This window comes from Aedes aegypti, chromosome 2 (genome assembly GCF_002204515.2).
Source record: "Aedes aegypti strain LVP_AGWG chromosome 2, AaegL5.0 Primary Assembly, whole genome shotgun sequence".
Taxonomy (NCBI): Eukaryota; Metazoa; Arthropoda; class Insecta; order Diptera; family Culicidae; genus Aedes; species Aedes aegypti.
The window spans coordinates 309142717-309156779 of NC_035108.1; the positions used below are offsets into that span (position 1 = coordinate 309142717).

Genomic DNA, 14063 nt, shown 5'->3' on the forward strand with positions numbered 1-14063 from the left:
CCATGATTTACAAATCATGAAATTCATAAATTGGTTAGGTCATAATATCAGGATCACAAATCATGGTTCCTGGAGTCATAATCATGATTCCTCATAAGCGTAACATCCAGTGTGAAAACACTAAGCGGCGCACTTTGCTTCAACTGATTCGTATCGATCACTCTCAATATAAGATAACAAAGCGGTTGAGTGGTAGAGTACTTGGCTCGCAATCGGAAGGCTCTTGGCTCGAATCTCAGTATATGCTATTTTTACATTTTTTTTATTTTGTCGATCATAAACGGATGCGCGACTCAGCATTTTTGGCATTTGAATCATGATTCCGAGCAATCAGCTACAAAAACCTAACGCGTGTGTTGCGTTACGGCAATCTGACTCATGATATCATGAGTCCAAATCATGGTGTATTTTCATAAGACGAAAACACGCTGGAATCATGATATCATGAGTCATAATCTTGTTTTTGGATTCTGATTTCTACCCGTGTACCGTAAATCCTAACGGAAAACCATCAGATAATGCATCTAATTTAAGTAATATGTATGTCTCCCTCTGATTTTATTTTCATAACTGAACAATTGAATCAAATGATTGATGCAATGTTCAAAACCATCACTATGACTGAAGCAGTCCAAGTTGGTGTAAAATTTACTAATCAAATTGTTATTGGATTACTTTTTTCTAATGGATCCAAATAATTATTTAAATATTTTAAATTGGAATGCTCTTTCTTTGAATGGTAAATAGGACGAGCTGTTGAATTTTCTAACAGCTAATAACATACATATAGCAGTTATTACCGAAATTTATTTGAAACACGGAGCCAAACTAAAAAAAGATCCTTACTTTTTTGTTTATCGTAATGATCGACGTGATGGGGTATGTGAGGGAGTTGCAATCATCATTCATAGGCGTATAAAACATCAACTATTTTTGTAATCTGAAACCAAAGTTTTTGAAATTTCAAGGTTTTCTGTTGAAACACAGATTGGTAAACATACTATTTGCTTTTTCAATGCAGCAAGTTAATTTGTTTCAAACTGACTTGTGAAAATTGACTCGCAATAAGTCAAAATTTTTCGTGATTGGTGACTTTGATGCCCAACATTGGTCATGGAATAATTCTCAAAGTAATTCCAGCGGCAGAATTTTATTTGATGAGTGAGTGATGAGATTTCTGAATTCAATACCCTGATAACCCTACGTGTTTTCCTCTTCTAGAAATCCTTCTACGATTGATTTGGTCTTAACCGACTCTAGTCATCTTTGTAGGCAATTAGTTACTAATGCTGATTTTGAGTCTGATCATGTCATGTCCCTGTCACATTTCAAATATCCCATGAAGCGATTCTCAATCCTATCAGCTCCACTTTCAATTATTTTCGAGCTGACTGGAATATATATGAAAAATATATCGATAGCAAAGCTCGATATTCACAATGCTCTTGAAACTTTTACAAATTTCACTGTTGAAGCCATGGGCATTGCAATATCAAAATGTGTAAAACTTGGATCCGTGATTATAGACGATGATCTTAAACTCTTGATCCGTCTTAAAAACGTGAGGAGAAGGCAATTTCAACACTCGCGATCCTGCTACGAAAATTATATGGCAGGATTTGCAGAAAGAAATTAAAAAAAAATCACATAATAGGAAACAAAACTTGTGAAAATAAGATTTCTCAATTGGATTCCAAAATGGCTTACAGTCAGGCTCTAACTGAGAAATTTTATTGTCTAAAATTTTGAAAAGGGGGGCAACGCGGATCGTCATGGGTTTGATTCCCAGCCCCCCAACAAAAAACTCTTCGTCAGTCCGCTTGAAAAACTACACGAGCTCCACCCATCCAACATTATGGCCGTCTGAAAGCGGACTGACAACTGACCCTCTTCTGAGCGAACATGCTCTAATGTACCTGGATAACATGACGATCGACCAACGGCAAGGAATAATGAACTTCTCTCTGGAAAACCAACAAATAGATTTAATCGATAAAGCAGACAAAAAAAAAGAACCACTGTCTAATTGGAATTCGCTCTGGTGATGCCCAAGCTGGCGAATAAGAGCTCAATAAGTTAAAAAAAAAAGAAAATTTTGATAAAACCTCAGAAGCCAATACCGGCATTGAAAGAAGAAAACAATTTATGACTAACTAAATGTTACAAAGCTCAAAAACTTGCTATGCAGTTTAAAAGCGCGCACAATTTTAATTTAGGACTTACTAGTCCAATTGAAAATGAAGTTACTCAGGAGTTCGAAAATATTCTCAATCAAGAGAACGTTTTCGAAAATGCCTGGGAGACTGATTTGGAAGAAGTGAGAACTATTATTAAAAAATTCAAAAATATGAAAGCTCCTGGCTTTTCTGGAACTTTCAGAAAGGTGTTTATCATTCTTAGTTGATATATTTCACAAATGTTTTCAGTAGGCATATTTTCCTGACAAATGGAAAAATGCTAAGGTTGTACCAATTTCAAAACCGGACAAAAATCCTGCAGAAGCTTCTAGTTATCGTCCAATCAGTTTGCTTTCCTCCATCAGTAAAAGTCATTTTGAGTAGAATGATGGTCCATATCAATGAAAATTCAATTTTTGCCAATGAACAGTTCGGATTCGGACATGTACATTCGACCACTCGCCAACCTTTACGTAAAACAAATTTTATACGTTTTAACATATCTGAAGGCTATTCTACTGGTCTTGGAGTTCTAGACATTGAAAAAGCATTCGACAGTGTTTGGCATGAAGGTTTGATCGTAAAATTAAAAAACTTTAATTTTCCAACATACATTCTATAATTCAAAGTTATCTGGCAAATCGTACACTTCAGGTTAATTATCAGAACTTCCGGTCTGAAAGACTTCCTGTAAGAGCTGGTGTTCCTCAAGGTAGCATTTTGGGATCAATATTATACAATATTTTAACATCTGACTCAGGTATTGAAAATGCTCAGCTCATGAGCTGAAATCAGCTTATTTTAGGCGCACTTGATGATTAGCTAAGGGGTGGGCCGTGATTTGTCAAGCTCGTTGAGCGTTGACGATCATTGATTGAACCCTCTGTGATCAGAGCAAATCAGCAACAGAAATCAACTGACAAGATTGTTTGCATCATTACTGTTCACGCAGTCTGAGAAAAGCATTTCACAGGGTTGGTGCTGTTGAGGGTTATTGAGGTCACGACTGTCCTACAGGTAAACTTGTTGATACCACTTTAGTAAGACAGATTTTTGCAAAACGTCGAATAATGATGCTCCTAACATTAATTTTTACTGTGACATTTGGTTTGCTTCCATGATACTGATACGCTTTGGTGTTGCATCACTGTTGCTAAGTGATATTTCAAGCTCATTGTTTATTGCAACAGTGATCGCTCATAATCGCAAGCTGGAATTTGATTGAGTGGCACAGTTCGCTCACAGACCATGGTCGCTATGATTGCGCAAAGCTCATGCTCACTATGATCGCTCACTTCTTCAATGCCTGATCTGACTTACCTGAGTTACTTCAGGGATGTCAAAAACCTTTGTTTGCGGATGACACATGCCTCTCCGCCAAAGGAAAAAATCTGCGTGTCATCTATAGTAGATTGCAAAAAAGGTTGGTTACTTTTTCTTCACACTTACAATAATGTAAGATTTCTCCTAGTGCTTCCAAAACTCAACTAATAATATTCCCACATAAACCAAAAGCTCTTTATTTAAAACCTTCAAGTAGACATGCTATTACGATCAGAGGGGTTCCAATAAATGGGTCAGTGGAAGTTAAGTTTCTAAAAATTAATCTTTCAAAAATCACATTGAAAGCATTCAAGCCAAATGTAACAAATATGTAAAATGTCTTTATCCTCTTATTAATAGAAAATCAAAACTTTGATCTTCAAACAAATTTTCAGGCCAGCCATGTTGTATGCTGTACCGATATGGACTAGCTGTTGTAATCAGAGTTGCTCGCTGTCACTATCAATGTTTAATATTTGCTGATTTGTACAGGCCGACTGCGATACAAATCGGATCATTCCATATCACATCAACATCATGCTGTCTACTCAATCACCAGTGCATTGAGGGCGATAGACTATGGATATCACTGATGGGTTGAGTTTAACTTTAAATTAAGCAGATAAAATGGCAATTTATCAATACGATATTTTTGACAGTGTTGCAGATAGATTGAAACTATGTGTTGGTCACTGAAAAACATAAATAGCATGGATAATGACCACGTGATCACTTATTCTGCAGTGATCTAGAGTGCGATGTCTCATCATTGCTGTTGGTTGTCAAATCAAAGAGATATTGATAGCTAGCAACTGATATTGATAGTTTTAGACCATCAGCCATCAGCTGATATGATTGATATTAAGCAACTCTGGTTGTAATACCAAGAAATAGAAATATTAGTAGTAGAACGCTAATGGCGCTGTTCTCACAAAACTCAATTAGTTTATCATCACCTTTAACTGTATCTTTCCATTGTTTATTCGATGCCATGTTGAAGTGGAGGATTTTAAAATTTATTTGACACTTTGAGGACCGGTACTCAAGCTGTCAGCGCGTGGCAAACTAGATGTTGGTAACACGAACAGCAGCGACATTAGCATTCTTAGGTTAATGCATCTACTTACCAAGATGAAAGCTCTGCACAGGATTAAATTTTTTTTAAATGATTCTGAAGCTTTTTCCCTGGTATAGTACCAATGAGTCACATATAATGCGCAAAATAGAAATATTGGAACAAATGTCAAATAAAATTATTAATAATTTTAGACAAAAATCGTTTCAATCTTTTATTGCCACAATAAATGCGTTATATGTCTAGGTTATGCTAGGTTAAGTTAATTGAAAGCGTTGTTTTCTTTTATAACCAGGTGAAATCAATTCATCTGTAAAAATTCTGAACTGCTACGGCTAATAAAATGTATTATGCTGTTAACAAAATGTAAATAAATGCCTAATTTAGTTTTACCAAATTAGGTCGATAGTGTTGTCTAACACAGAACACCTAGATATAAGAAATGAATGTAATGTTTGCAATGATACTAATACAGAAATAAAAAATGAAATGTATTTGCTCTTGTATATGGTTACTTTTTTCCCAACTGCTTAACGCTCAGGCTCTAGTCAGTATGATTACAATCGTACCAGTTTATCCCAGAAACCAGCAACATATATCCCCTCAAAAGCCCAGCAGCATGCAACACTTACCGTTGCCGGTAGGCCTCCCGCTCCTTGGCCGTCTCCAGCAGGTTTTTCTCGAACCAATTCAGTCGGTACCGTTTGGAGCATGTGATGTAGATGAGTACCCCCAGCAGGGACACTATCAGAAAGGAGATCGAAACGTACAATATCACTTGCAGTGGCGCCAAGGATTGACCGGATCCGTCTTCGTCTTCTTCGCCTTGCTGCCCACCGAAGACACCATTCAGTAGTTTCATTTTTTTTCTCCGGCTGGTTGTATTGACGACTCTTACGACGAGCCCAAGAGATAACCGTTCACTTCTAGGAACTACTCATGCGAATGCAACATATTGATGGCGACGTGTTCGGTTGGGTTCTTGAGGATGTTGTTTGTACTATTCAGTTGAGGATTAACCTGGAAGCAATGCGAGAGTGAAAACTGTTATCAATGACAAGTTGCCCAGCTCAGTATTGGAGAAACATTAAGTAGTAGAAACTATATATGCTGAAAGTGTCTTAGAAGTTATTGCAAGTTAAGATGTCTAAAGAGAAATTCTTGAAATCATCATTGAACAGTCAATTAACATTTCACAAATTCGTTTAGCAAGTAACCTTGAGTATTAATCTTTCACACAGAAATATGGTCAGGATTTTCACAGACAATTTTGCAGAACATTCACAAAATCTTGGCCAAGATTCTCATAAAATACTAAGTAAAATCCCCACAAAATCTTTGGCAGAGTACTCACAGGTGCCCTAGCACCAGAGGTAGGATTTTTATAATCGTAAGAAGAACAAAATAAAAATGAATATCTTGTACAGGATTCTTTGAGAATGCTTACCGGAATTCTCACAGATTCCTAGGCAGAATTTTTGAAAAACTTTGAGGATCCGACGTTTTCTTCTTTTTCTGAAAAAAAAAAACAAAAAATATGTGACTTAAATCTGTATTGAAAGGATTAACTAGAAATCCATTCTAAACATTGTGAAGAAGTCACCGGAATATTTGCAACAAAAATATAAATGTATAGAACGATTTCTACAAGAATTTGTCATGAACATCTTCAAAACATTCTTTTGATAGATTTGAATAGTTTTCATACGATTCTCCCGAAGCAAAAAAATATACCGTAATCCGGGGTAACATTGATCATTTTTTTTTGAATATTTCTTGAACATGCCGTTTGCAAATGCAAATGTTGTGAATTTTATATTTTTAAAACAAGTACTGTCACCCATAGCTCGTGGCTATGTATTGTATTTTGGTTTTTGAGAGAATTAAGGATATTTAAAAAAATGTTTTATGCGATTTTTTTATTTAGCTGATATGGGGTAACATTGATCACCTATGTAAACAACGTTCGGCAATATTGAAAATGTCGTTACCTTCTTAAATCATAACCCCGGAAGCCGAATATGAAGGCCAAACGCTTACAAGTCATTTACTTTTTGAGTTATTTTAAAATTAAAAACACCTCGAACCACGGAATACGCCTAAAGATAGGCAATTTCCTAAGGGATTTCTATATTCTTAACAGTAATTCGTTAATGTTACCTAATTGAGAATACTTATGAAAGTTTTGACAATGGAATCGTTTTCGGCGATGCCATTTTTAGTAAGAACCGCATTTTCCTTGCTTATATCGTTTGCAGAATGTATGTGAGACATGAATCTTCGGTAGTGTCATCCTTACCCATTAAAAACATTGTTTCGAAAAGTTAACAAATTTCGCGTAAGGTAAACGCAATTTTCGCAAAAATGTTCACTTTCATTAGCCCATGAATATAAAAAAAGAAGCACCATTCATGATTTGGAAATGTGCCATCAATAAATGATGGTACGAACTTTTTACGGGATGAGTCATTCCGATCAATGTTACCCCGCTGATCAATGATACCCCGGATTACGGTACTTTGTACACTCCCATGCAAAAGTTTGGGTTCACCCTCTCAAAAACATACAAAAGTGTTCTGTCCATATCTCTGTGAATATACGTCGAATTGAAACTATTTAAGCCGCATTCGATAGGCAAAGTGTTATTCTTACTTCGTATGTATTTTTCCAAAAACATTTGTTGAATTTTGTATACTAAATTTTTACTTAAAGTTGTGACATTAAAAAAAAAAACACACTGAAAAATCATATCTAATTTCCTTAGCATTGGATCGACCAAAATTTTTAATCGAAGTGTCATTAGAATCGTAATCTCATATTCTTTAAAGAGACCCTACGAAATTTTGGCGGAAAAATCTGAAAAGTATTCAAAATCAATGAAACGCACATCATTTTTGTCAATATCTCTGCCATTTTTAAACCGATTTTAATAGTTTAAAGTTTTTTCGAGTGCAAATAATGATTGGTTTGAGATTTCACAGATTTTTCATGTTTAAAGTATGTTCAGGTGAACCCAAACTTTTGCACGATGACTTGAATGACTATTTCATTGATTTTGAATAGTTATCAGATTTTTCCGCAAGAATTACGTGAGTGCTCTTCATAGAATATAAGATTACGATTCTAATGACACTTTGATTACAAATTTTGATCGATCCAATGCTGAGGAAATTAGATATGATTTTTCGATGTGTTTTTTTTGAAAAATGTCACAACTTTAAGTAAATATTTTGTATACAAAATTCAAAAAATGTTTTTGGAAAAATACATACAAAGTAAGAATAACTCTATGCTTTTCGAATGCGGCTTAGAGAGATTCAATATGACGTGTAATCACAGAGATATGGACTGAACACTTTTGCATGTTTTTTAGGGGGTAAACCCAAACTTTTGCACGGGAGTGTATAACTACTTGCATCATCAAGGTACCATTGAAGATTTTGTGTTTCTTTTTACAAAAGTTGTCTTTTGATACATAGGGTAAATGTTCCAATAGTGGAGGTACTAAGCACGGTTCAACTTAATTTAACCGCTCAAAATTCAAGTACCGTCGATGGGGGTGACAATGGGTCTAGGGGGTGAGATTGGGTCAAAACGGAAAAATATGTTTTGTGAAATATTTCAGCTAATAACGCTGATATTACTAAAATGTATAATTCATATGTTAGGGAACATATTATTACACATAATTCATAACAATATACATTTCTAGAAATAGTAGTATTTGTGTACTACATCAGTAAACTTGCATGTTGAAACTAGATAAAATTTACAACATAAAATTTCTCCTGTACAAAGTATCACACATGTACTCTAGCCTCTAACGTTTTATTAGTAGAATGTTGAAAGTCTTTTCATTACACATCACAGGTATTTTCCGGAATCTGTTTGATTTTCTCACAAAAAAATCATTTTTTTCGGTACGATGTCTAAAACATTGAAAATGGGGGTGAGATTGGGTCAAGCAAGAACGATAGTAAATGAAATTCCAAGTCCACTTTTTTGACATTTTACGGTGCCGGGTGTTCTCTTTTTTCATTAAGATGTGTTTATTCTTTCTAAATACAGCATCTTTGAAGCATCAAACAAGTCTACTTGAGTATTCCGTGCATTGAATAACAATACAACGCATTTTGACAACTTCTCAAACCAGCAACTGTGTTTCGTGCGCAGCAACATCGTAATTTTTTATCAAAAGGGTATTTTTTTTTCAAATTTGATTATTTATCAGTGTTTTCATATTAAAGAAACATTTCACGGAAGTATAAATGAGTTGGATCGCTGAAATACTGGGATTATGACGTCAACTTCTGCCTGAAATTTATTGATCGTGGAATGTAGCACCGAAATTTAACTATTTGCGAAGGTTTAAACTAATCACTGTTTCAGTACACCTTTGGGGAAACTGAATGGGCTTTATAGCAATGGGGATGAGACTTTGAAGACAATTTGAGGGAAAAACCAAGAAAATTTATGTAAACTTGACGATAAATGTTGGGTTTACAGATTGTTTCTCACAGCTCTTCAATTTTCAGTATAATCTTTCTTTTAAGTGGGTTTATCATACTTGTGAAACATCTTAGATATCTTTTTGTCTTGTTTGCATCGTTTTATGTCAATATTTTTCAGTTGTGAATGGTTTTGAAATCTTATTCTCAAAAACAAGTTATTTCAATTATAGTGACCCAATGTCACCCCCTCTATGGGGTGAGATTGGGTCATTTTTCATTCACTTGTGGTGCCGCTGTGAATAAATATTTGTCTTTAATTTTTTAAACAGTTGTTAATGTACCATCAAAGTACATACACACCAAATTTAAAGTTTATTGGAGTTAAATTGCGATAGTTATTAAAAAAATAAATCGCACATATCCCTTTTTGACTCATTGTCACCCCCAACGACGGTAGCGTAATGCATGTACATATTATTGTTGTAACGGGAAGTAACGACCATTCACTTAATGAGAAAATTGATTTCATCACAGTAACCATCGGCATGTCAGTGAAAAATAATACCTCCACTATTGGTACACTGTTCCTTTAGTTGCGGTATATTTTTAATTTGTGTTCCTATAGTTGCGGTATCCGTGGTTTTCTTATAGGATCCTCCACTATAGGAACACTTTACCGCAACTATTGGTACCAGTAACGCAACCAGGATTTGGTTCTAGGGGGGGTTTTGCAAATTTTAAAATACTTTTTGAGAAGATATTTTTGATATAAAAAATCGAGTTTAAACATTTAAGTAAGTTTTATGTTTTTGGATAGTAAAATGATTTAAGCATTATTTTAGTAAATTATCGTGATGCTATTCATCCGCTCTTTTTCTGTGCTGTTCCTTATATGTCTCTCCTGTGTTGTTTTTTATATGTTTTCGAGTTTTGCAACAATGAGAATGACTTCGAGAACAATCTTTAAGCACAGTAATTTACAATAGAAATCATTCACATTATTGTTGCAGTAGTTCGAAAGTAGATCAACATTGCAAAACTAAAACTGCGGTGGAAAACTAACTGTCACATCTTACAAACTTTGTTTTGGATGATTTTGTAATCCGATTGATTTGATATTGAGTAGGACGCTAATGCATCCATATTTCTTATGGACAAATCCAAGTCACTTTGTTCCAAAAGTTTTTAACACCCTTTTTTCACGATTTATTTAAAAAAAAATAAAAAAAATATTCATTATCCACACTAATAAAATCTAATAATAGGGTCCTAAAGCCCTGTCTAAATTTTAGTACCAAACGCTTAAGTTTAGGGCAGAAACACATGTTTACTCAATTTTTAAATGATTTTCATTGGTTTAAGTACAAAATTTTTGTTTAACGATTTTTGAGATTTTGTCACACCCTTTGGTTTAAACTCATATGTTGGGTATATTTTGTTTTCCGTGTCCCTTCCGAAATGTCAGATACACTCAAAATAATCCAAACGTCATTGTTACGTGAAAACATACGTGATTTTTTTCCATCGCACTTTTCACGTAGCTCTTACGTAAATCATAGGTAGCCCGGAATGAACGCATGAACTTTGGAAGTTCGTCCATTCCACCGTCGCTAAACGTAAGAGCTACGTGGATTTTCCGGTAGCGTAAAGCGTTTCAGTAGGACCTAGATGGTTTTGCATTAAATTTAACTGTAATGAAGACCAACCTTATTTCTAATAGGTTTTGGAAGAAAATAATTCCCAACTGGAAAATGTAAACAAACTTAAAAGATTGTGATATTTTTATTGTCAATCTGAGCATTTTGAATCCTGTTTCCCCATTTTTTTGAGTTTGGTCTGTCTTGTTGTAGCCTTCGCGTGCTGTAATTGATAGAGGTTATAAATGAGATATAAAATATGAAGTAATGCAGGGATTCTTCGGTATTCAAAGCATATTTACCTTGAAATCAATCTTACACAGGGTTTAAAGTTCAGCAGCTTCTGAAGTTCTGTAAAAATCAAGCGGGCGCCATCTTAGGATTTGAGCTCAACACCGAATGTACGTACAATATGCAGATGTCAAAATGAACTTAGGCACCTACGTGAATTCCACGTAAGTGCGATAGGTAACCTTAGTAAATATTACCGAGTCACTATTTGGTAGTTATAAATGGTTTAGTGATCTTTATCTTTGTCAGGTGAAGTGGAGGTAAAATGAATTTGTAATGATCTACGTGATTTTTCACGTAGCAATGACGTTTGGATTTTTTTGAGTGTAGGAACAACTCCAGTGTTAAAACTATATGCCCTGTGGCATTTTTGTCGAAAAAGTGAATGTCAAACAAGATCACAAGTGTCAAGGTTCATATTTGGAGCCATTTTTAAAAATGAAGTTTAAAAATGTTATAGCCGTTATTTGAGCTGGAAAACTTGCTAAAGTAGTTGCAATAACATGCTCTTTTGTATTATTAAATAAAAACAAGAATTCATTAAACATTTTAGGACCCAATTGTCGAAATTTTCAAAGGTGCCAAATGCTTCCACTGCCAGCTAAATACAGATGTATCTTCAAATAAAAGAATTCGTATGCTCTGAAATTCGCCAATTTCGGCAAAATGCTGAGGCAATGGTGGGGAAGAATGGTGGAGAACGTGCCTTTGGAACCAACCTTCTGATCAGTTTGTTTTCAAAAAAGGCTAGAGAATTTTTTTATTTATCAGCTTATTGTAGTAATAATTCACAGATGATTTTGTTATTATCAAACTTCCTGAAGAGTTCAATAGTTCAAATAAACACAACTTAAGCTAACAGTACACGCTTTGCCAAATGTGCAAATATTTGGCAAGGCATAAACCAACAGACAAACATCGGTTTCAACACCGATCAAATCTTTGCGATGACGAACATTTGTTTGGCTCTGTATCAATCAATGCCAAATATTTGCCATAGTGTACTGATAGCTTTAGAATAATATAACTGTGAAAACCACCAACATTCCCAGTGCTAATACGAATCAAACTAAGTTACTGCTCTGTAGTTGTATGATTTGTAGTGTTGCATTTAAAAAATGTACTTGGCAAGCCATATATTTTTTCGGCTCTTGGGGGGGGGGGGGGTGGTTGACCCCCAAAACCCCCCCTTGGTTGCGCCACTGATTGGTACAAGTGAGGCGAGTTTTAGCAGTTTTGGTGGCATTTCATCAAATTTGAAGCAATTTGAAAGATGTTTTTAGCTATTTCCTGTATCAACATGTCAATACGTTGATTGACGATGTCGGATCTGCAGGTAATTCAATGAAATCAGTGAAAATGACACTACCGCAACTATAGGAACACCCACAACTAATGGATCACTTACCCTATGTAATAAAATATATATCGCTAAAATAATATTGTTGTTGGTTTTCTATTTGTGAGATATGAAATCATGTGACAATTCCCCCTACTGATCAGTTTCACTCGATTTTACGGTACCAGAGAATTGTTGATTGTTGTTCACGGCAACACAGTTCCGCATGTAGTCTAAATTTTTCTTCTCTGACCAGGATTTGTGGAGCCAATGCAAATGTGTGTTTGGTTCCTAATAATCCTTGGAAGGTTCGTTTCCTTTGTGCCACATGCTGCGTCGGAAGCATTTAGTTGCTTCCGTGAGCATTATGAAATATATGGACATTTTTTCTCTCTCGTTTAATGATTTTTTTTGTCGGCATAGGCCCTAGAAGATGCAGACTTGGTTGCGTGATCGCCTTCGAAGGGAGCCTTATGGAATAACCGGTAATCACATGTAAGCAGGAAATATGGGAAATTTAGCGTAGAAGCTTCGAGTAGGGTGGGGTCGTGGAAAGAAAGGCATAACTAAGGGTATATTTAAAAATATAATAACACAGCGTTAGTATTTTCAAATCACCAAATATTGCTGTATGCTTAATTTTAGGTTAAAATGTGTTGACACTTGCTTTTGAAAATGCACTATTTATCTATTTCAGTCAACTTGAATCCAATTTGGCAATCTTGTATGCTAAATTATGTGCTTAACTCACTACAAAAATCAATTTTCATGCATTATAGAATACGAATCAACGTATATTGTAATATGTCTGATATTTAAAAGGTGATGTTTTGAAAAAGAAAAAGACACCGACACGTTAATGCTTCCAGTGGGCGATTTGACCTTTGAAGGAAGCACCACACTAGACAACGGACTAGCATGCAACGCCCAGTGGCACAGCCGAAAAACCTTCCTGACGAAAAGTTTTCCGGACTGAAGCGGGAATCGAACCCACACCCCTTGACTCGATGCGGCTAAATGCTTGGTAACTATAACCGCACGGCAGTGTTGATTGACTCACACTCAAAATATCAATCAATACGCTCTCCCGTGAGAGCAAACTCATTAGAGATCTGCTTTGCAAATCTCACGCTTGAGATTTTGATGCAAAATCAACTCAATCAACTCAAACCGTAAAAAATGATTTAGTCGCAAAACCCGGCAAAAACTCGTGAAACCCGAATGTTGTTGTTTACGTTAGAAAGGATTAACGTAATTTTACCAGACTAACAAGAAATTATTACCGTGTGTGAGTAAACTGTGGAAATACGTGACAATGAGTTAAAAAGGTGAGCCAACTCATCCATGATTTTTTGACTGCTGAGTTGCATGATTGACAACTCACGCATGAAAAATCTCAATCGTGAGTTGTGAGAAACTGAGTTTTTCACAACACTGCCGCACGGCCACGAAGCCCACATGTTTTAAAAAAGTATTGTGTGCAGTCATAAAATAATCGGCGAATCCCCAGTCAACATTTTGGTTGGTATGATATTTGCTATACATCATTCTCTATTATTGAATTGATACTCGTATAGAAAGCATAGAAAGATTATATACGTACCATAGTGGACCATTCACGCACTTAGCACGACTTTTCTAGACTTTCCGTGGTCAGCAATACGATGCCTCAAAATTCAGATGAAAATAAAAAAAAATCCAATCAGTTTTGAACACGGGACCTCTGGTTTCAGAATCCGACATCAAACAGCTACACCACCATGCAATTTT

The 14063-nt window shown here is 35.4% G+C and overlaps 1 protein-coding gene across 11 annotated transcripts in view; it reads right to left on the reverse strand.

Moving 5' to 3' along the window:
• LOC5568830 (synaptotagmin-1) overlaps positions 1-14063 on the reverse strand; it is a 138157-nt gene that overhangs the window by 30307 nt on the left and 93787 nt on the right. For 10 of the 11 annotated variants that reach the window (XM_021845660.1, XM_021845657.1, XM_021845658.1 and 7 more), the window contains one exon: positions 5208-5595. In XM_021845660.1, coding sequence (XP_021701352.1) covers positions 5208-5437 — 230 coding nt within the window. In that variant the 5' untranslated portion in view covers positions 5438-5595. Of the gene's footprint in view, positions 1-5207; positions 5620-14063 lie in introns of all 11 variants that reach the window. The other variant, XM_021845655.1, reaches the window with a different exon arrangement.